The 24,543-nt window shown below is 37.0% G+C and overlaps 2 protein-coding genes across 3 annotated transcripts in view; both read right to left on the reverse strand.

Annotated features, from left to right (window-relative positions):
• The window catches only part of vgll4b (vestigial-like family member 4b), a 39,908-nt gene extending 24,750 nt beyond the window's left edge, over nucleotides 1–15,158 (reverse strand). Inside the window, exons 1-3 of one of the 2 annotated variants that reach the window (XM_081607019.1) lie at nucleotides 14,184–15,158; nucleotides 14,053–14,097; nucleotides 11,264–11,337 (exon numbers count right to left, since the gene is read on the reverse strand). In XM_081607019.1, coding sequence (XP_081463145.1) covers nucleotides 11,264–11,337; nucleotides 14,053–14,090 — 112 coding nt within the window. In that variant the 5' untranslated portion in view covers nucleotides 14,091–14,097; nucleotides 14,184–15,158. Of the gene's footprint in view, nucleotides 1–11,263; nucleotides 11,338–13,218; nucleotides 13,448–14,052; nucleotides 14,098–14,183 lie in introns of those variants that run through there. The other variant, XM_081607021.1, reaches the window with a different exon arrangement.
• Nucleotides 15,159–15,259: 101 nt separating this feature from the next.
• On the reverse strand, nucleotides 15,260–22,873 carry tamm41 (TAM41 mitochondrial translocator assembly and maintenance homolog). The gene is made up of 8 exons (XM_008408549.3): nucleotides 22,483–22,873; nucleotides 21,273–21,455; nucleotides 21,094–21,186; nucleotides 20,799–20,949; nucleotides 20,325–20,470; nucleotides 17,366–17,531; nucleotides 16,660–16,722; nucleotides 15,260–16,339 (listed from the first exon to the last, which is right to left on the reverse strand). The coding sequence occupies exons 1-8, from the start codon at nucleotides 22,618–22,620 to the stop codon at nucleotides 16,248–16,250; spliced, it is 1,032 nt and encodes a 343-aa protein (XP_008406771.2). The 5' UTR covers nucleotides 22,621–22,873; the 3' UTR covers nucleotides 15,260–16,247.
• Nucleotides 22,874–24,543: the final 1,670 nt, after the last annotated feature.

A 24,543-nucleotide genomic window follows, 5' to 3' on the forward strand; every position in this document is an offset into this window, starting at 1 on the left:
AATTTACTTATGAAGCAAGACATTTCTGTAATGCAACGCCTTTGTTCTGGCCTGGTAGGTTGTAAGATGAATGAAGTACATAAAGAAGATTAACAGTTACACAACCAGCTGGTGAAATTCCATTTTCTGCTTCCAAAGAAACAAGGCTTTAAAGCAGAACTTTGCCTACAGTATGGTGAACCTTTTCTGCTCAGTGTTTCCATGGACCGACTCAGAGGTGTTAGATGCTTGCTGCCATGATGTCAGATCAAATAAACATTGCTGCCCGTTAGCCAGACCAAATCTATGACATGCCCTCACTTATGCCGGGGGTTAGTTTTTTTACAAGCTGAAATATTCTGATGCAATTTACCCAATGACTAACTATACTCAGTAAGAGAATCATTTCTTACATGGGACCTGTTTTTTTGTGTGTTTTTTTGCTGGTTCCTTTTCATTATTTATTGGACTATTAAGGGTGAAGCACAGTTTCCGTACAGCCTTTGAACAGGTCTAAGCTTCTTCAGGAATGTGTGTCTGGATCATAACAGCACAAGCATCCCTGTGCATCATTAACACGCTGATATTGTGACAAAAAACACTGACTGACTTAAAAACAGAGACGTGAGCCCAAAGTCATGTAACTTGCACTCTAGTCACAAGTTTCTCTTTTTAAGATTTGTGATTCTCAATTTAACTTAGATCAGCATTATCAGTTTCTACCCAGTTTACATGAACTATCCAAAACCTCTGGATCTAGCATCTAACATCCAGTCAAGAGAAACATTAGAAAGAAATTATGAGGAACAAAATGAGATAAACTGCAAACGCCCAACATGTGGATCGATAAACCATGGAAAGAAAGGCCATAGTGTCCAGCTTCCTTCAGCATTTGATTTTCCAACCAAAAAACGTTACAATTCAAATTATGTTTAATACTGTATGTGTGATCCTATGAAACAACTCAGGAAGAGGAGATGTCAAACTAGCGAAGATCAAAGGTCACACACTTGATTACCAAACAACAACTGTGTTGCGATACCGCCACACCAGCCTTGTTTACATGGTGACAAAATGAATCAAAGTCAAAAATCTGTCGTCTCAGCTTTTTGCATTCTGACTGTTAACCATGCCTCTTCCACAAATAATGTGGCTGTGAAAAGTTTAATATGACGTCCATTTTCTGTAAATAAAGAACAGTAGAAGTTCTTATTTAGCAGTTTTATTTCACAGAGTCTAACTGTATTATTGGTGTTATTTATCTAAATGTTTTGCTTAAATTAGATATTGGACTTTAATGAAACCTTGTGGGGGTGTTTGTTTGAAACGAACCTGAGCACAAACACACAGAGAAGGAAGTATCATGTTGCTACACCAAAACAATGACGACAGGTGCCTGGCGGAAGCAGAGTCACTCATTTCCCATCTTTGTTTTCTCCATGTGTGTTTGTCGTTAGCCAGTAAAGCTCTGTTTATTATTAAGCTTGCGACAGGAGTCTTTTACTTTGACAGTGCCGTCTTGTACAAGATAAGCCTTTCAAAAACTCAGCCAACAGCTGTTTAAACACAAAGAAAAAATGGTTCATTCTGTGTGCTGTTATTAAACTTAAAAGTATGTGCTTTTTAGCATGCAGAATTGAGATTTATTTTAAAAAAAGAGTGGAATTTACATTTTGCAGTGCAAAAATGGCTCAAATTCAGCCAGATTTATTGCTGATATGATGACAGATTTACTGGATACCACATGTTTTAAGAATAACTAAATGGTGATTTGAACAAAGGAGAAATGGACTCGGTTTAATATATTACAGCTAATCACTGATAGAATTATTTGAATGGCTATCTTGATCAAACAAAATGTTTACAAAATTACATCTCTGGTTGAACTTTTGATACATCAAAAGAGAAAAAAGATACAAAAGGTAGTCATTGTTGAAATAATTACTTGTAATCATTTACTTACAAATCTAATATTCATGTTTCATCTATTGGGACTTTGCCCTTTGTTAGATCAGATAGTACTGAAACAATAACAGAGCTTTTTAAAATGATTATACCATAAGATTATTCTTTTGCGTATCAAGCAGGATTTAAACAACCATATGGATCACACTTACATTTTTATTCCATCGTCTGAGTTGTGTTTCTTCTGTTTATTTATAATGGAGATTTTGTTGTGGCCCTGTCTGTATTTGCCTTTTTAGATAAGCAATTATTGACTAAACTAACAGGGTATCTCTGATTCCTTTTATAGACATATTGTATAACCAGCTACAGCACTTGTGTTCACACAGCTTAGACATTTTCATATTTTCTCACTTCCCATCCACTAACTATGATGTATTTTATCATGATCTTATGTGATAGATGAACACAAAGTAGTGCAAAATTGTGAAGTCAAAGAAATAGTACATGGTTTTCAAACTTTTTGTACAAATAAAAATCTGACATGGCTAGCAATTGTATTCAGATCCATTTATTCTGTTAAATTCAATTAAATGCAGTTTATTTTTCCAGCACAAATTCACAACATGTCATCTGAAAATATGGATTCCAGTTGAACAATCCAGTCAAGTTCACTTTTGATATTCAAATTGGTTAAAAGTTCTCTATCTGCGCAATTAAATTCAAGCGAATCCTGGATTTATCAATAATGTTAACCTTGAAATATAAGTTGTAGAAATTACTAGTGACTGATAGTGACTCAGATTTATACACTACAAATAAAAGAAATACATTTTCTCTTTTTAACATCGGCTATGGCTTTAAACACTCCACCTTTGTGACCAACATCTTGAGGTAGGTCTGTTTAGTAGCTAATTTAAGGATGGCCAGGCAGCTCAAACACATTTTGCCAAAGAGATCCTATTTCCGGTCATGGAAAATGACTGTTGCTCCCATCAGATACCCTGACCTATAACAACATTCTTGTCATGCTAACAATTAGCTGGTAGCAAGCTGACTCCAGGTGGCTCATTATTTATTCAAGTCAGTGAGTCTTGAAGGGGAGTGGAAGCATTGTGTCATCAGAACTCTATTCTGTGCGACTCCACACAGGACACAACCTTACCAGAGAGTTCACCTTGTGAGAAGTATGACATGCATCACAGTTACTTTTGAGCCGACCAACATACTTTTAGCAGGAATATTCACATTTTCTGAAGGAGGAAATTGCTCTATTTTGAGTGTTCTGGAAACTCTTCTGTTTGCTTTAAAAGAAGATCTCATTATAGTGAAAAACATAACTTGGATATCGTAGACAACAGGCATATCTTATCTGAACCACAAAGGTTAACCATGATGGATGATGCAATGGCGTTTCATTTCCTCCTCCTCAACTATGTTGGGTGCTATCAAAAGTAAAGGAATGTAAAGTATGTGTGGTATGATGGAAATTGAGAAAATGAATCATTTCACTTGAACAGCAGAAAGGCACCAGGAGCCAAAGGTTTGACCTCTATGGCACATTCTTTAAAAATATGTGAAGAAAAAGGTTTAATTCCAACTTCTCCTCAGAAGGTTTTTTATATCATTTTATCTACAGCCAAACATCTACGTCAGGAAAATTATACTGTAAAATGAGTGAATTATAGTCAGGGTAATATAATTACATATATTATCAGTTAACCATCAATTCTTGAAATACGAAGCAGTAATATTACAGATGTTATTCATATCACACCTATTGTACCTGTGATTTATAAATAATTTACTATTTTTCTATTCTGAAAACAGAAAAAATATTTTCTGAATATTTTCCTACTGTTAAAATATTCCAAGTGGTATAATGCAAAAATATGGTAAACTTTTCAAGACTCTTTAGGTTGTTTCGTTTTGAAAGGCCTGATATTCATGATCCAGAGCAGTGAAGGGGTGAAAAAGCATTAAAAAAAAACTGATGAAAGAAAAACGGATTAAACAGCTTTAAAATCTATTTTAGAAAGGAGAAGTTGGGTCAAATCTAAAAACAACTCTAGAGAAAACAAGGGCTGATTGTCCTTAATCTTTTGACTTGTAACTGTCTTATTGTGACCTTTGACCTATGACCATGTAACCATGCTGACCTCTAGCCGCTGAAGCCTTAATGAACACCTGTCAACCTGTCTGACAAACTGTTGACCGTAATGTAAACACTCCATTTTGTGCCTGTCTGTGTACATGAGAATATGTGCACAGAACAGATGAGTCAGTTCATGCTTGTGGAGGCACAGAGGGAGAAATGTAGCCAGGGGGATGATGACAGCAACAAATAAATATGGTAAGGCAGCAAGTACTGGAGTTGCTGGAGGAAGTCTTTCGTGGTTAGTTAGGGAGGGTTACTTATTTCTGTGGAAAGGCCTGGTATTGCAGAGTAATGTTGTGTATGTTCATCAATACGAGTTCATCTGTGGCCAGTAAGGGCACAGATTTTTTAATAAGCAGGAAAGACAATTACTAACTTTAATCACAAAATCCTCTGACTTTTACTCTTTTTGCAAGTTGTGTTCTTTTCTGAATGTGAAAATTACAAACAAGATTGTTATGTTGTTTTACTTAAACATTTCAATAACTTTCTCAGAACTCTAATTAATGTTAGCTTGATTATTCCACAATGTATCATGAATTTGAAAGTATGATTAATAAAGAAGCAAGGAGCTGTATTGTGGATTTATAAAACTCATCTTTCCCGGAGATATGCACTACAGAAGTGAGCAGAACATTTTCTGTAGTCAAGGAAAATAATCTGAACATTTTCTAGTGAAAATATTCAGATAGATTTTCACTTGAAAATCTGAACATTTTCTAGTTTGTCTCAGATAGGAAATGAGTATGAATGTATGAATAAATTATAAGCATTTTACTTCCACTTTATAGACATAACAGAGAACTGTCAAGACTACTGCAAAAATAGTTTATGCAATGACTGTAATGCCTGTCAGAGCTACATATCATTTTTATTATGTAGAAGACCTGAACAGAGCAGGATTATATCAACTACTGACTTTCTGATGCATGACAATGTCACACAAGTCAGAGGTTTAAAATGAGTTAAAAAAGAGCGTACGATAAAATTATTAAAACTAAGGTAAGAAAGAACTGCTTATTATGTAAACGGATTATGAAAAGACAAAATAGTTAGCTACATTTCATTTTGTATTGATAGAACTTCCCTGATGCCTTCCTTGAAAATAGCAGTTCGACCATGAATGTCACTTCCTGTCTAGCATTTCCAAATAAAATTCAGATTGCGCGATGGTAGAAGGCACTTGGTTCCAAATAATACAGTACATTTCACAGCTTACAATATATTAATTTAACCTATTCAGCACCTGAATTCAATCAAGGTATTTAACAATTTTATTACATCAATATGAGCTAATGATCTTTCTCTGAGATCCCCAGAATTGATAAAAAAGAATAAAATAAGCTTTTCTTGCAGCAGACTCTGACCCTCAAAAAAAGCAGATAATTTTGTACAAGACTATCTTTTAAGAGACAAGGGGGATTGATAAAAAAAGGCAATATAACACTAGTACTGCTGCAGATAATAAAGCTTGCAGCCTTTTTAGATTTTTATTGTAGGCACACATATAAAAGATGCACGATCCGCACTGTGTGCCAGTACGCTCCATACTGTACCCAGCTAATTACTTTATAACACTTCCTTTTTCCCCCACTGGTTCTTAACATAAATTATAGGTCAAGATGTAATTCAAAAACCTGGATACACACACAGCAACTGATTTGATTTGCATGGGTTGTATGGTTTCATAAGTTCATAAGGGGGGGAAGATGCCTATTTTAAATCATAGGTGCAAAAAATTTTACATTTTATTTACTTGGAGGAGGTCCTGAGAATACTACCGTGATTAAACAATCAGGATAGGTAGCAGAGCCATAAGCCTAGCTTATAACAGAGGTTCCCAAACTGTGGGGTGCGCCCCTAAGGCAGGCGTCGGGCCATTGCAGGGGGGGCGCGGGAAGCCGTCTGGATGAAAAAAATTAAAATAAACATGAACGCTGTATGCGGTGGGTTTTTACCTTAGAATGGCCAACTCTGTTATGTCAATTTGATACAGTAGGGGCTTCCACACTTCCCATATCTGTGTCCTCTGTCACTTTTATCAGCAGTTAAAACTGTTTAATCCGTTGTTAACATGTGGTAACCTGTTTTTCCGAGCCGCCTTTAAACGCAACATGAACGCTACGACGCTCGCGCTGGGTTTACACCTGTTCGGCAGTGAAGGAGACCTACTGCTGCTGTGCAGAGCTACGCAGGTGTGTGTTAGAATCATGGCAGCAAACCAGCAAAACGCAATAAACTTTTCATAGTTTTTTCCCCCAAACTAACCGACTGAGTTGAGTAAAGTTGCTGGATGCAGGTAATATTAGCTAAAAGATGACTAGCTAATATCAATACATCACCTTAAGCTTAACAAGTAGCCTGTAGGCTACTGATGTTGTTGTCTATGTTTAGCTACGTACAGCCATTTTGCCCCCCAAAAGGTTGATTCTCCCCCCCTTAAATGTTTGGAAACCACTGACTTATAGCATTATTGCAGGAGACACAACATCTCCACTTATTTCGCCCATTAATGTCCATCCTTTGGAAAACAGAGTGAATTATTTAAGGTTGTTGTGTTTTTGTTTTTGACCATCACTGTTGCCAGAGGTACACAATACATTGCAAATTTATTGTTGCTCAAATATTGCTGTAAATAAGATGCATTTTGGAAAAAAAACTCCTTTAAGTGCAATAGATGTCAACTACAATACCTTTGTCCTGCTCATATTATTATATTTGATGATGGTTGTTTAATGCAGCATAAAAAGAAAGTAAAGAGGTGGTCAAGATTGCTTTCAATAATTTACTATTCTTTCTCCTTTTGTTTTGACAAGTGAGGTTATTCATTCATTCAACAATGCACCACACAAATCTTACAAATTAAGCTAATCTACAGTCAAAATCCTCTACAAAGCCACAACCAGAAACTTGTCTTCCCAGATAGACAAATGTACCTCGGCATCTGCAGCAGACTTTTACATCGACTTGGAAGGGTTTTATTACAAGGGCTGCACTGAATCTGTGCAGATTAGAAGGAAAAGTTACACCTTGCTTAAGAAGCTAAGTAGTTACACCTTGCTTAAGAAGCTAAGTAAATCAAAATATTTCATCCCACCTCAGGCCAAACAGTCATAACAGTCATAACAGTTATAACACCGATAACTAACATGCACTGAATTGTTCTAGAAAAAAAAAGTTCAAAGGCATTTTCTCGACCCGTCACAGTGTTACCTCATGAAACAGACCAAGGATCTGTTTTAAGAGACCTGTTTTTGTTGGAGCACACCCACACAAAAAGTTAGGAAAAGCCTGTCAGTGTTTGAACAAACCATGGAAACTGTAACAATGAGGAGGGGGCGTTCGGCAAGGTTGTGTGTCTGTGACTGTGCGTCTGTTCCATAAACAAACAAGAAGGATTTCAGCATTGCAAACTGGAGCAGAGGGCACCGCAGAGATCTCAGTCAACCACCTTCTCTTGGCACCAGTTCCTCGTTTTGTTCTGGTTCCCATAAAAAAAAAGTCTATACTCCACTGTCTGACAATAAGGAATCAGAAATATTCTTTTTGATTGTGAAGAGTCAAGCAGACAACAATGAAATTAATATAAAAAAAATATATGTATAAAAAGAAAAGACTATGCCGCAAACTTGTTAGCATCATCCATGGATATAGAGTACAAAGCTAGACCATCTTCAAATACAGGTTTGCTTCCAGGAAGGGTGGAGCAAATGCAGCAAGATCTTCCAAGCAGTCACCAAAATTGTTATGGAGGGTCCACAACACATATTAAGCATTTCCCACATCCACCATTAAATATAAGGCATAGTTTACTTCCTGTTTTGCTTTTTTAGTAAGAGTGCAATTACTGTACATCCATGGTCAGGATGGCCAGACTTAGGACCTGTGATTAGTGTTTCTTCCAGACAGTTTGAAAGGTAGCTAACCGTGACTGAGAATGTGCCTCTATAATTAAAGCCCAAAATTTTTATTTTATTTGTATTTTTTTCCTATGCTTTGACAAATGACTTTTTTGGATTGACAAACAAATGAAAAAAGAACAAAATTTTATAAGCATGCAATCTTTACAATCAGTTTAAACATTCAAACTTGTTAGGTCTAAAAAGGTTTTTGTAATTTTCCACAGGGATACAGCATATTAAGTAACCTTGTTAATGGACTATTGCTGCAACATTGACAGCATGTCTGTACATGTTGTGAAAGTGGTGAATATTATATTGCATCTATGATGAATATTACAATTACTACTTGGACGTGCAAAAATTCTGTGGCAGCCAGTGTATGCCACAGAATGCAGTAGGAAGAAAGATAAAGAGTCATTTGTATTCATATGCCACAAAAATGCAACATACATATGCAAAGGTTTATGTACCGTAAGTAACACTCAAAGAAAATGTCTGAATTCAATCTAAAACGCTTTGTATTACGGCTATACAGTTATCTAAAATAAGATAAAGCCAGGATTACCGTCCATCTGGAGTTATCAAGAATACACAAACTAAAAAACGACTGTCAGGAAAGAAAATACACCTTTTGATGTGGCTCAGTCAAAACCACACAGAGATGCTGGACAATGACCACAAGATAAATCATTTTTAAGTTCTCTTCACCAGAGCAGCCAGACTAACCCTTCTCTGACTCCTCCTGCAGGTCTATTAGAGCAGACTAAATAACTTTGCTGCTTAAGACACATGCTTCAGTACACAGTGTGCGGTATCAGGGTGCATTTGGCCAAAAACCAGTTTATTTTAAGACTGTAAAAAACTTCCATGACATATATTTCTTTCAAGGGTGATGTATGTATCAGTTACAGAGGATGTCACTGAACTGTTGAAAATGTTGAAACTTTAACTAAAAACACGTACGAAAAACATCCTTAAAGAAGACTGGCTTTATATATACATATATAAAAAAACTACAAAATAGTGACAGATTGTTTTTGCTTGATATAAGAGCTTATATTCAAAAAGATTTTGGTCTTAATCAACAGATCTTTCTGTGAGCCATTAGTAAATTTCCCTTTGTACAGACAAGCTGTAGAATCTCAGAACAATGCAACATTCATGTTTGATTAAATTTTTCACAGAAAACATTTGTGAAAGCAACTAAAAGAGAAGTTGTATTTTAAAAAAATAGCTCTTCATTTGGAGTTTTGCATGGTATCCTGGCCTTGAAATGTTTGGCTCAGTCCCAGTGAGCTAAAGGCAAATCTGAGCCTCTCCCTGTTCTGCAGCAACTCATTACCAGGACTGCACATGAACGCATTCCGGTTGTTGACTTTAAAAAGAAAGAAAAAAAAAAAAGACTGCTGGCCTAGTTTACTTAGACTAACTCATGGGCAAGGTTGGCACATCTTAGTTTTTCTAGTTTTTACAACATTGTGCAGACAAATCGAGTTCATTCATTGTCTTCAAACAAACAGCCCATGACAAAAAGTGACATCAGCACTGAGGGGAAAAAACAAAAGCACTGCAGGGGAGCAGAAGAGCAGGCTGAAGGACTTCCAGGACAATTTAATCAGAACTGCAGAGCAGCTGATTTTCAGCTCATTTTGCTGGGTTAAACACAGACAAATCTCTCTGAAAGTACTTACTTAATATTATTTTACTTTTTTAACCACAAAATATTACACCATCCATCTGTCCATTGTCTTCCACTTATCTGGGATCGGGTTGCTGGGGCAGCCGCCTAAGCAGACAGCCAGGCTTCCCTCTCCCCAGCCACTAGGAACAGATGCCAAGGCATTCCCAGGCAGCTGAGAAACATAGGACTTCCTCTGAGTCTCCTCCAGGTGGGAAATGTGGCACACAGAAAAAGTGTCTAGGAAGCATCCTAACCAAATGCCCGAGCCACCTCAACTGGCTCCTCTCGACGTACAGAAGCAGCGGTTCTACTCTGAGTTAATGCTGAAGCTCCAAGCTTCTCACCCTATTTCTAAGGAAGAGTCTGGACACTCTGGGAAGAAAAAATATTTCAGCCACTGGTACCCACAAACTAATTCTTTTGGTCACTACCCAAACCTCGTGACCATAAATAAGGGTAGGAACATTGATCGGCCAGTAAGTCGAGAGCTCTGTCTTTTGACTCTGCTCTCTCTTCACAACGACAGACTGGTACAGTGAAAGAATCACTGCAGAAATTTATCAGATGCTCAGGCCTCAATTGGCCAATTTCCTGCAGTTTGTAAATGGGTCCCTGGTACTACAAACTTGAATCTGAAAACAGTTACCTCATCAGAACACACAATAAACAAATTATTTAATTAAGTTATGTTTAAGCAGAAGCACATCCAAAAGTTGCAAGAAGACAACATCTGTCTTTATGGACAGGAGATCTGCATTAAAAATACTTCAAAATTATTGTAAATATATTTCGCAGGATTTCAGTGGTCTTAAGACTGTATCTTCAGGATACTGGTGTCTAATTAGCTGTTTGGAGTCTTTCATCTTTTTGGATTTTTTTTTCTCTGTGAAAGGGACACAACAGCAAATTTGGTTATCAGGTAAAACATCTTCTGTTTTGTTTTTGGGATTCAAAATTTAAGAAAAAGGTAGAAAACATGCATGATAAGTTTCATAAAACAACAACTGAAAATATCCACCTGTTACAAGCTTGTGCAATAATATTAAACATGCACAGAGGAGTTGTGTAACATTACCAGCAACTACAGAAAACTGCATCTCAGACCATTAAAACACTGAACTATGTCCTCTAATAGAGCACATAATACATCAGTGGCATCTACTAATTCAGGTCTGAGACTTCCCAACTGCCTGCTGCAAACCACTGATCATCCTCTTTAAACTGAGACATTCCTTTTTCATTCTCAAACGCTTCTAAGCACAAATTAGAGTATAGATGCAGGTAGTTTGGAGCCTGGATGAACAAGGAAGGATGTCGGACACAGACACCCCGCCTTGATTCCACTGAAAGCAAACATCACAGCTAATGGCAGTTGAAGGCGGTTGGTCTTATTTGCCTGTGGACTTGAAACTGCAAGCTGGAGTGGCACAAAGCCACCTATTGTCTCAGAGCTGAAAACAAGGCAGAGGGTTACGTCTGAGCCCACTGCTGTACTTTGTCTATAAGTAATGCGGCTCTAATTATATAAATCACTTTCAAACAGCCTAACAGGAGAGGAAGGTAGTAAAACAGAGGTGGTGGAGCTCTACCTCTGCGGGGATGGAAAAAGCAGGAGGAGCTTAGTTTGATTGTACTCACTCTCTTCTTCATTTGCATGAACATATGATGCTGCTCTTGACAGAACATCCAGTGGGGTCTCCATGCTTGGATGCCTGAAAGACAGGAGAGGGCAAAATGTCAAAACTGCTGTGTGCAGAGTTGGATCTACACAAAGGACAGTGAATTTGAGTGGAAGTCGAGTCACTAGGTGGCAAAACTCTTCGAAAGGTCTCTGAATGTAAAAAAAAACCAACAACACACCTTTACACCTTAAGTGTTTTAACTTGTTTACAACAGCGAAACAATATATAAAACCATTCATCGTAAAATAACCCAATTTTGTTTAGAGTACATATTGTTAGAAGATATCTCAGACTTTGTCTACTTGGCTAAATCTAATGGATAATGTTATTTTTTAAACCAATAACCTACAGTAAGTGCACAATAAAAAGGCCCAAAACACTATGTAATTGATTGAGTGACATCAATGTATGTCATATAACAAGTTTGACAAGTTATGATTAGTCTATTATCAGCCCAGTAAATATTTTGCTTTTCAAGTCTTAACTTATAATGTTTGAAAGCATGCTCTATTATACGCCTCTAAGACTTTATTACTGGCCTGCATATATGCTTACAGTACGGTATCCTACCAGATATCACATGTAATGAGATTTACAGACAATATTGAAATAAAGATTGTGATGCACTATATTTTGCAGCTCCAGCAATTGTTTTCTCTTTTTTAATAAAGAGACATGGTCATTTAAGCTGACCATGTCATGTCAGCTTAAAAGAACGGCAAATAAGATGCACTTATGTGTTTGTAACAAGCCAACTATCATCATTTTATAGAAATTCAGACTTCTGAGTTTGCTACATTAATGACAACTCTTGATGGCTTACAAAACATCTTAAACAAATCCTACTTTACATGAGACGATCATAAATTTGTTGTCTGTGTATTTTTGTTCTCTTTGCCGGCAAATAAATGCAAGTGTGATATCCGTCCAACCACTGAAATCCTAAGCACACAGAAAAGAAATAAACATGTTATAAAAAACAAGCAACTTATTAAGTGCCCACTTGGCAAAACAGATCTACAACAATGAAAGGCTTCCTAACTCAATGTATCAGCATATTAACTTAGTAATAATGCAGCATTTAACTCAGACCATGACACACTACAGCAGAAATATTACAATCTTGCAAATACTTTATTGCTATTAGTTTTCTAAATTACTGTTGGTTGGAGTATATTGGGGATTTTCTTGTCTGCAATGTCAAACTGACTGAGCTATGACAGATATTTAAGAATAAAAAACAAATGGGGGAAATATCCAGCGTGCTTTTCTTCCTTTTTTCTGGCATTCCTCAGATACCATTCCCTCAATTCTGCAAGAAAAGGGGAACTCAGGCAACATTATTATAGCAATGTCCTTGCTTTTTGCAGTAATGCGCTTTAAGAAATATCCCCACGTTTTAATTATTTGAACTGTGCTGCAGTGAAATCCAATATTGGCTTACAGGTGGTTCGGTATATTTATACAAGCCTGACTCAGTGCGCCCTTTATCCAGGAAGGAATACTACTGCAATGATCCTGCAAAATGAAACAAGCAGCAACCAGGAAATGCACTTGATTTGTGGTAAGGGACTCCACTCTCTCTGCTTCCGAACACACTGAAGTAGCTACAACAGATATCCAAAGAATGCGGCTAAATTAAAGCTACTGACATGGGGAAGTTTGGGAATCCGCCAGAGCAGCGTCAACTCCTGAATGAAATCTCAAACGACCCTTTTCGTGAACAGGGTTTCCGTCCCACTATTGCACATGTCTTCGCAAAGAGTCGACTCCCACGCCGAATATTCCCAGAAACTGGACTGAATTTGTGCCCTTAAATGCCTCGTGTGAATCGCACTCTCAACCCTATACGTACCCGAAACAATGTCAGTCAGTCAGTCAGACCCAACTTCTTATTTACCAAACACCTACCTCCTTCAAGCGCCACTTTGGTGTCTTCCAGTATAATATCCAGGTAAGAAATAAAACAAAATAGATATTTATTATAAATGTTATTCCCAGAGAGAGAGAGAGAAAACAAAAAAGCGGCGGTGAAAACGAGCACAGACAATAGTAGCAGAGCTGTCGGGACAAACTTGGTTGTAAACGAGGAGGAGGAGGCGGAGGAGGAAGGGAGAGAGGCAGGCAGGGAGGGAGGGAGCAGGAATGCCTGGAATGATGGAATTCAGTTCCTAGCAGGTGGTGAAAGTGAAGCTCGCTGATTGGTAGAGCTCTGAGGCAGTGATATCAGCATACATTATGATGGTGGGGCATTGCATCACACAGCTGTCACTGTGCGCATTACTATGACCCAGGGAGGGCTTGACGTTATCTCCTTCAGCAGCAGGGAACGAGGCTCAGAACCAGGCAGGCAGTATGCTGACTTTTACTGTCGCAAGGTGTTAATCTGCTGCTGAGACATTTATTTCAGTTCTACATCTACAGAAAGTAGTTTTCCCAAGATGGGACATTTAAAAGTATATTATTCTAGTCTTTAAAAAGGGTTTTATTGGAGTATTAGCACCTCTACCCCCATTCAACTTTACCGCATTTATGTTTATGCAGTCATGAACATCAATATTTGAATTGTATTTGGATTCAACCCAATTTACCCTTACACTCAAAAATGAAATCCAGAACAAAGATGCCCATGATAACTGGTAGGGACAAGGAGTAGAGATCAAGTGGGTGAAATATGTTGGTAGGATTTATATTTTTCATGTACTCCAGTGTGTGTTTTATATGGAAAACGTGCACAAAGCACACCATTGTTCAAAGGAAGCCACAAGAAGTCCACAAGCCATGAAGCACCTGCATGTATGTGGAAAGAGGAGTTTTGGTCAGATGAGAATAGATGAGCATAAAACAAAGATGGTGTTTAAGATCAGTCTTCTCACAATTTCACATGTGGGGTGCTGTGGTGATGCAGGGGTTGGGGATGACCCACATGTGGAGACCTTAGTCCTCAAAGCGGATGTCGCGGGTTCAAGTTCTGGCCTGGTAACCTTCCCCACATGTCTTCTTCTATCTCTCACTCCAGTCAATTCACTATCAAGCATAGGTCACAAGAGCCAATACAAAAAGATTCAGCAACCTTAGTCTTCTGTCTTTAACAGAACAGTTGCATAACATGGTTCTACAAAAATGTTGACCAACAAGAAACATGCATCCAAGAAACATAGAGTAATAGCTGGTGAATTACAGTTAAAGAGAAAAGAAAAAGGCGTTTCCAGTGCTGTAAGATGACTCAGGTGTCCATTAGTAAAGTGTGACTCACGATGTAATGCTGTTAGGTGGACAAAACAAACGCAAGTGGTTAGATGACTCACTGAACTGTATCACTGTCACAGCACTGTTTTCTATTTTGTTTCATTGACTTCAGTGCATTAGATTCATTCTGCTGTATACTGCTTTAAATGTGTTCAAAGCAGTAAATGTGAATTTCCTACCCACTTCTTACCAGTGGGTAGGAAGTTCACATTTGTTATTGTGGCATTTCAGACTTGGCCTAGTGTCATTTGTAGATCATCCGTTCATGATGCAAACCGCAGAAGCCGGTCATTGAACAAAACCGTTAGGCAAAAAAAAAATTAAGTTTACAACTTTTTTCACTGGAGTTAAACATTGAAACTTGCATAGGTAGGTATTCTTGAATTATATTCTAGAATAAATGAGCAGTTTTTGAATGAATGTCAGAAAAAGAAAATCAATGGCTCAAAGTCCGTGCCTCAGCAAATTAAAAATGCTCTCGCAGGACCTAAAAAAAAATCAGAAGTAGTAACATTAAACTTTTGAAAAAGATGACCAAACATTCTGGCACTAGTCTGATTATGTCATGCAATAAATTTACTACTTTACATTGTTGCTGCTCAAAATATTTTTTTCTATACCCGTTTTTTTTTTGTCATTTTTGTTTTAAATTTAACAAAAAGCAGAAATCTGTCATATGTGTTTGAATAATCTTTAAACTTGACAAGGAGCAGATAACTTTTATTATGTTCTGATACTTGACCTTATTACAGGGTATACTTTCTTTTTCCCATGAATCCGTTAACCAATTATGCCTGATCCCACTGACGTACAAAATGGTCTCCTACCTCCCACTGCACTTCACTAAAAACTGTTATGAAACAAATTAAACATGATTTTATTCTTTGAAAAATCACAACATAACAAAAATGATTAATAAAAAAATCCATGTCTGTGTAATCTGATTTCACTAGAACACGGTAGGTGTTGAGTACTGTGTGTTGAGCAACTAGAGTTTAGTTTTACATTAATGATAACCAAAGCCTTTTACTAGAAGGCAGAAACACTCTCTTGAAATGCAATGAAGAAGCTGAGTAGAGATATTAATGTCAGTTCAAAATTCTCCTTTCTTAAATCAGGAGCTTCAGCTTTTACTGAACATATATGCAAAGCCAAACTAAGCAGCTGATTTGTTGCTGTGTTTTAAAACCTGGTTTAATAAACTTTTTTATAAATTATTTTTACTGCATCATTTTATAATTGCAGTGTAAATCCAGTAGAGGCAGCTTCCCATTGGAAAACTGCAGTGAATGAATAAAAACACAAGGAAAGATATACAAATTCAACAAATCTTTGGCAAAGTGACTGCCTGGGATGAAACCCAAAGCAGGACCCACAATCAATAGAAAAAAAAAACAAAAAAACACAAAAATGTAATACTTAACTGAACCCAAACTTATTCAGGTACATGTTCACACAGGTTCAGTGACCTTTTTATCAGCAGAGTTTTCCTGTGACCCTCTCAGCAGTATCTGATGGCCGTATGTGCAACGATAAACCCCATTTTCAGTCTTGTTTCTGGAAATGTAATGGTTTCTTCTGCAGCCATCGGAGGTTTAATGGGACGGGACAAGTGCAGAGAGACTTCCACACCAAACACACAAAGTGATACAAAACATAGCTAAGAAGTGAAAAATTCCTAGTAATCTGCATCAGGAGATCTGTGAGGCTGACTGCTTCCTCTTCCAGCCCTTCCACATCTTCATCAGTTTTTTGGAGCTGTAGGAGAAGGTCTTCCGTAAACCTGACAGGACCAGGACACAAAATCCTCATCAAGACAGTTTCACATGGTAAAAAAATACCTAAAAACATACTGCCTAAAAAACGGTAGAATAGAAAGAAAGTGTGAAAAATGCTGTAAATTTTAAGGATCGGTATCAGGAAAGATAACAGATTTAACAGAATTTTTTTGTCTTAGATAAACAACATTTCTTTCAAAACCAAACTAAACTTCTACTTGTAGCTTTTAAGCTGGACAAAGTGTAAAAAAGTGCTTTATCAAAAGTGTAGTGTTATTACTTTAGCTTATTAGGAAGATTACAGAGACACCGTAGGAGTTCTTACCAGCTGTAGCAATGCCTTTGATACTCTGTGTTATGCTGGATGATTTAACAATAGATGAGATACCTGTGGAGGAGCAACAACAGTCAGCAGCATGACTGCTTTTAAAGGAGAGAAAAAACAGCAATTGCTTCATCTATTGGTCTCTTGAAGTAAAGCCACCTGTCTTATCATTCTAAGGGAAGTCAACTGTATTGATTGATTCCATCCATCCATCCATCCATCCATCCATCCATCCATCCATCCATCCATCCATCCATCCATTTTCTTCACACCCTTGTTGCTGGTGCCTATCTCCAGCTAGCGTTCCGGGCGAGAGGCGGGGTCACCCTGGACAGGTCGCCAGTCTGTCGCAGGGCAACACAGAGACACACAGGACGAACAACCATGCACACACACTCACACCTAAGGACAATTTGGAGAGGCCAATTAACCTGACAGTCATGTTTTTGGACTGTGGGAGAAAACCAGAGTACCAGGAGAAAACCCATGCATGCACAGGGAGAACATGCAAACTCCATGCAGAAAGACCGGGCTGGGAATCAAACCCAGAACCTTCTTGCTGCAAGGCAACAGCTCTACCAACTGCGCCACTGTGCAGCCTGTATTGATTTCATCTACTTTGTTTAAGCGACTTTTAGTATAAATCCTCGTACAAAAACCCATCTTTGACCAGGTTTTAGTTTTTTCTATCACATTTTCCACATACCTTGATGCACCATAGCTCCACAGTCGGGGTCCTGAGCTACCTGCAGCAGGATCTCCTCCACGTCCCGGTTTTTCCCTGGAAGGTCAACCAGCTTTGTGATCCTCTGCTGAAGAGTTCTGGGCAGCGCCATCAGCTGGATGAATTGGCCTTCAGGACTTTTGTCAACCTACAGAACACAAATTAGAATAATTCAGAGATGCAGATATCTTGATTGACAATAGGAATTATTTGAGCTGAATAACAGGTTTTTAGCTAGGAGGCGCAGTTCCAATTACATATTTTCAAGTCTTACGTATATCAGAGTGTTGTTTTAAATTTTACATTTTTGGGGGATTTTCTATTATTTAAAAAAGTGCTTCAGTAAAACTGAAGTTGCTTCAAGTAATCGAGTAGTCCATCCAATCAATTGATGAATTGTTTGCAAGATATAGACAAGCTTACATAGCTTGTCTATATAAGATATAGACAAGCTTGTCTATATATAAGATATAGACAAGCTTATATAGCTTGTCTATATAAGATATAGACAAGATTGTCTATGCAAGTTATATAGCTTTTCTATATCTTATATAGACAAGCCCCATCAAAAAGCCCACCTGTTTTTCCTCCTAGAGCTAGCAGTCACCTTGATCTCACCTCTAGCCACCTGTGGGATAACTGTGACAGGCTTTAGCAGCTTTTTTTTAATATACTTATTTTCTTCTTTTCTGGTAAGAAGGTGCTGAAATCTGACAGGCACATGAAGCAGAACAGAGGAACAGTGAAAATTTCTTTGTCAAGTTGAGTGCAATACCAATCTCTTGATGATCCAAAATGTTTCTTTCTCAAAGAAGGATTAAACACCAATAAAGCGGGATCTGATATGTTTGTTGCAAGTTGTAGTTGGTGTGTAAAAATGCAGCTGATTTACTGCATTAAGACATATTTTTTTGTGCTAAGACATGTTTTAAAAATTTTGTATTATAGTTAATGATCCATGGTGCAGAACAGACATACTGTTCTGCATTTCCCACAATATTTTATGAAAAGCTGTCCAATTAGATTTGATTGAAGAGAAAACTTAATGTTTTATGTAGTCCTAAAACTACACCATTTTTTCCCTCATATATATTCTCTATATTTTCTGCCTAGTAATTGAACATATGATAGCCTATATTATTTCTGCGTGACAGAAAAGACTTAAATACAGTGACCACTGAGCAGTACACATTCCCAAGGTATTGCTCAATGTGTTGAATCAAATATGCTGCTTTTTGAAACAACATTCAATCAATTTAATTGTGCTGAGACATAAAAAGTAGTTTGAGCTCTTGTTGTTAAACCTGTCCCTCTTGACTTTTGAAAAGAATAAAAGAGATTCATGTGAAGTAGAAGCGCCACCTGTTCTAACATACTCTCATACAGAACTAGTTTTTTTTTCGGTGACTCTGAGTTTACACTGTTGATGACTGTTCCAGTTATGCACAGGTTGTGGAGGAAAAACTTGTTTATCTGTGCTTCTTGGCGAACATACTGTACAACCTAGTTCTGCACATTCTGGTTTTTCTTTGAACATTTTCTTAGCTGAATATTTTTGGTAAGAAGTAAAACATTAAAATTATTGGTTTTAAATCCTTAAAGATTTCAGTAATGTGGTAACTACTGTTTATTTATTTAAATTAGTAAGATGCAGCAGATAAAGGTGTTCCCCCATAAGAAGGCTCTGTCTGAAACATTTTACAGAAAACATTCACCAAAGATGTTTTTACACTCTTTTTATAGCTGCAATTCATTAACAGACCTCACAGCAGGGGATTCTCTGAAAAAGATGAAATACCAAAACTCAGTGTTTAATAGTAGCTTAATACGCAACGCCACCAGTCACATATCCTCATAATGTACACTGATGCATAAAAAAGAACATTATTAGATAGTAACTTTAATCAGCTTACTGCATCTAAGTGCTATTGAAAGACTGAAGGACTTAATTTAAAATAGATTTATCCCAAACTAATGATGGACTCCAAAATGTTGTGACCTGCTTAGTTTTTTTATTATTGCTTTGTGGTTCTTCCAAAAGCTCTAGAGCAAAAGTTTCAATTTCCATTTGCTAATTTTTAGCTAAACCTGGCCCATAACGCAAAGACAATGATTAATATTTATAACCGATGCATACTGCTGGGGACTGAATATACTTTGTGCAAACGTATTACAATGTTCACTGAAAAGATCTAACACACATGCAAACAATAGATGCACAGAAGAGCCAGATTCTTAAACGCTCCTCCTATTCCCTTATGAGACAGTTTAATCCAGGGTGGTGTGGTGCCTGGAGGTGGAAACAGTTTCTTTTGTACAACAAGGAGTGGCAGCAGGTGGAGAGCAAACTAGTAAAATTGCAAGAATATCTACTTAGGGTTGCACAATACTGTATTTAGACAAACAATGAACAAAGTAAAAGATAAGCATGTTAGGGCTTTTTGAAGTCGTTCTGCAACAAATCTGCTACTATATAGAAGTCTATCCCTCTTAAAGTGAATACGGAACAAATCTGGACTGGTTTAGAATCAATTCATACAGAAGATCCAGAAACAAAATCTTCTGAGTCCAATTGAACCAATGACTAGGTTTTGACTTTCCATATCAACACCGACAGCCAAACTAAACAACATAGGCCAGAGTTAACATAGGCAAGGAGGCCTATGTTAACTCTGGAGGAGCTGCAGAAATCCACTGCTCACGTGGAAGAATTTGTTGATAAGATGTAGTACGTATTAGTGGAGCACTCCAAAAATATGGCTTTTATGGAAATAGATTGTCATGGAAAAAAAGCTACTTTTGAAAGATGTGTGGTGGACGAACTAAAATAGCAGTACCATGCTGTGGGAATACTTTTAAGAAGTACGAAAAAAATCTCAATAAAATGCATTTCTTGTGGCTGTGACAAATTTGCTTTGCTACTTCATTAAGCTTGCCGTACCTCAAGTCTTCCTTGTGGAGGTTTGTAGACCACCTGAGGGCAGTCCCGGAGGATGTTGCTGTAAAGAATCCTAAAATGCTGAATGTTGTCATTGACAATATTGGACACTTTGGATTTGTCCTCCCCAATCTTCATCCGAAAATCTCCTTCAAAGTCACAAATATATTATCTTTCAAAACAAGTCTATAAAATGCAAAGGAAATGTCAACAGTATCCTGGTTATTTTACATGCCTCAATGCTGCACAATGTATGCAATCAGTATATAAAACAGCATAAAAACCTTAGAAGCACTTACTTTCAAAAGTCAACTTAATCAACAGATAACTAACTTTTTCAAATACCTTAACATCTCTTCTCCTGAACACTAATTGGATCTAACGCTCTGTAATTATTAAAACTGCTCTGGAAAAACAAATCTCATAAATTATGAAGTAAGTATGGTTGAGCTTTAAGAAGCTGTCCAAGTTTCATACCAGCATAAGAAAGTCCAGCAATCTGCAGAAAAAGTTCTTCCTCTGTGAAGCTTTCTGGCAGCATAAGGAAGGAGGCCATAACCGCGCTCTTCAGGTTGGATACCAGAGCAGCACGGAGCTTCCCGTTCTCGCTCTGTACCAACATTTTTACCTACAAGGACAACACACGTGAGAACAGGATTTATGCCAACACTATTTAGCCAAAGTCCAACACTTGTTCATGAACTAGATTTTATTTTGGTCAACAATCGGTTTGCTTCATGTCCCAAAAAATTCTGATATAATCCAAACTGACCGGCTTGTGAAGACGTCCAGCAACATACATGGTCTTCCAGTGCATGAGGTCGTCAATCAATGAGTCCGTGCTAATCACCCCATATTTAATTATCTAAAATACAGGGAAGCATTTAGTAAACAGATAAAATAAGAAATGTTTTTAAAAAACATCAGTCTTGTAATGATCTTGTGAGTTACCCTTCCATCAGCGGGCACGAGTGTGTTGTAGTAAACAGAAGCTCCATAGTCATTTTGTATGGAGCTGATCTTGGTGGGCCCTAGTATCTTCAGGATGGAGTAGTGTCTGCGATTCTGAAGCAAATTCATGGTGTGCCATGTCACTGGGTCGTCCACCGCAAACACAAAGTCCAGCATGTTTTTCTGTACACACAAAAAACAAAATATTTTTATTGTGATGAATCTGAGAAAAAGCTAGGATCATTTTTGAGTAAAGCTGTGATAATATCTCTATAGAGCAACATTAACTCCATCCAATTAAATTAGAATTTAATCACTAAGTTAATCTGTGTCATTCATTCAATTCAAAAAATTAAACTTGTGTGATACTTGTATAATTTTTAATTTTGATGGCCTACAGCTGACAAAACCCACAATTTAGCTTCTCTGGCCATTTGAAGGTTACATTACATAACAAGAAGGATTTTATTATATAAATGTTACGGCCTACAAAATTATAGGAAAGGCTACCGACTTGACAGCTTTCCAGTAGACAGTCTGAGGCAATTTCAAAAGGAATTGCACTTTTTATTGGAAAGTTCACTGGAAGGGAAACATTCAGTAGAAACATTAACTGGAGCAGCAGGGGTTACAACAGCCTTGAGAGAATGGTTAAAAGACTTCAGAAGAGATTCATAAGACATAGACTGCTGCTGAAGTCCCTTCTTCAAGAGCCACCTCACACGGATGTATCCTGAAAACGGGCTTCAGGACTGTTATATTCATTGTCCAAAGTTGTTCTTGAAAAATAGCCAATGTATGTCAAGCATCTTACAGAGCAAAAAGATTTAACTGTTGGTCAGTTGGACAGATGACAGTGTGACAAATATTCTTCTTTTCTAAGAAATTGTATGCATTAAGCTTTAAGCCAAATTCATCAAAATGAACAGAAAAATAAGATGTATTTTTTCTGTGTCTAATGAATTTATTCCATGTGCGAAACTCAACTTTTTAGCTGAATTACTAACATAAATCAATGTTTTGATGAAATTCCAATTTATTTGTGATATATTAAACCTTGTAGACATTTAGGGGGACGAATAGACATTATGTTGAGCTGATAAGAAGATGCTCATCCACGCTGCTTCCTTGATGTTCTGATTAGAACAGATTTACCCAATTAAACCAAGCTGTCACCTTCTTATGACCAGAATAGTGCAGAAACTCTTACCTCCATTTGACCTTGGCTGGTCCCATGCTGTTTAAAAACACCAGATCCGTACACAAAAGCTAAGCTAATGTCCTGAGGAAAGTGTGACAGGATCCTCCTGTAAATCACGCCGGTGTTTTGCAAAGCTGGAAGAGTCATTTTGTTGGGACAATCCACAACAAGCGTGCAGACAGATTTATGGACGAAGTAACCGCACAAATAAAGTTAAAAACAAAATTCCGACAGAGTAAAATAAGAGATACATCTCACATGGAAGAACTTTAACATAAAGTATTTAATATGCGTTGTATTATGTCTTAAATTAACGGGTTATCTCACTTAACTCCATCTATTAGGTTTGCTTGGACGGATAAGATGTGTGATTCTCCGTCGACTAAAATGTGCGTCACAGATTCAGCCGGCGCATGATGGATGATGGGAAATGTAGTTACTTGTGGTAGGCAAGACTAAAAACGGATAAACATGGTGCAAACGTATCGCTCATTGATAAAGTTATTTTTCCTTGAAGGAAGGTTTGAATAATTTCACAAAGAAATGTCATTAACAACTTGGGGGGAAAAAACACACAAACAAAACAAAACAAACAAACAAAAATAAAAACCTCGAGCGGTTATTTTTATGGCCAGCAGAGGGTGGTGTTTTATTAAGTTTAGGAGTCTGATGAATCTGTGGATTTACCACAGCTGGACTTCTTTTAAATTGTAGAAACATTTCAAGTACAATGTATTTTAGTACGGATTATTATCTCATACGAACAAAGAGAACATCTCAAATAATTGAAAATGACATATCAATAAATCAAATTAGTCAATTTGACATTTATGCTTATAAGTAAAATCTTCACTGGAACACTATTTACGATCTGTTAGGCTGCTTCACTGCTTACTTTTTTGTATTGTAAAGTAGGAAGTTACTTTATACCTTTTTAAGACAAATGCAATATTTTGTGCTATTTGATGCAAAAAGGAAACTCAGCCAAATGTTCTTACTGATTATCTAATTTTTGAAAGCTTTGTGTGGAAAACAATTTTTAAGTGAGCAAATCACTTTGAAAATTGACTGTGAATGCTTATGAAGATGTGACCTCTTGGTCTGTTTTTAGCAAATTGTAAAAATATGGAAAAAGTGAAGTACTGTGTATACTAATTCACTGTATTCAACTATGAAATGGTCTTTTTGTGATAAATATTACATATAATATCATCTTTTACATTTTCTGTTGCAACTTTTCAGTGTAACCGCAATCTATACAAATTCCAGCTTGCGTTTCACATAAAATACTGCATTATTGAACAGTATTTGGCAGAATGACAATGACTGCTCCTATAAACGTCTAGTCTTCATTTGAAAACAGTGTGTGGCCATAAGGGACAAATTTAGTCAAACCAAATGAAACTAGATATTGGATAAAAGCTACAGAGGAGACGTCACATTTACAAATAAATCCTTAATGACATTTCAATAAGTAAAAATGTAATAACCGTGTAGAAAGAAAAATGTCTGATGAATTTAAGCACTGCTGCGGGTGTTAGTTTCATTGGCCAACTGCTCACATCTAATTGAATGAATTCAAAATTAATATAAATTCCTGACTGTCAGTAATATGTCTACGGCTAATTATTGGATTGTGAAGAGGGGGATCAATATTATCTTCTGACTAATTGCTGAGGGCCATCTTCTCATCCAATATATATTGATAAGGACACTGAATCTTATCTAGTTACCATAGCTCAGCCTTGTTTGAACACCTTAGTACAGGAAGAGAAGATGAAAAAAATTATTGTTATTCAGTTTACTGATTTTGTTCCACAATAACTCAGGTTTATTGTCGTCTGTGGAACTATATGCAGATCCTCTTTTAAGTTTGTATACTAGCTCATAATTGTGATCTTTTAATTAATTATCAGAACCATTTTGTTTTTTAGCTTAAATCCAGAAGTTTACATAAAACTCTTTAAAATCTGCTTTACCTTTCACCATTTCTGGAAACGCTGGGTGATGATGACAAGCCTTAGTGATATCAAAAAAGAAAACTAAAAACTATGTTTCTTTAGATTAGAT

The sequence above is a fragment of the Poecilia reticulata genome, chromosome 5 (assembly GCF_904066995.2).
Source record: "Poecilia reticulata chromosome 5, P_reticulata-male-v2, whole genome shotgun sequence".
In the NCBI taxonomy this organism is placed as follows: domain Eukaryota; kingdom Metazoa; phylum Chordata; class Actinopteri; order Cyprinodontiformes; family Poeciliidae; genus Poecilia; species Poecilia reticulata.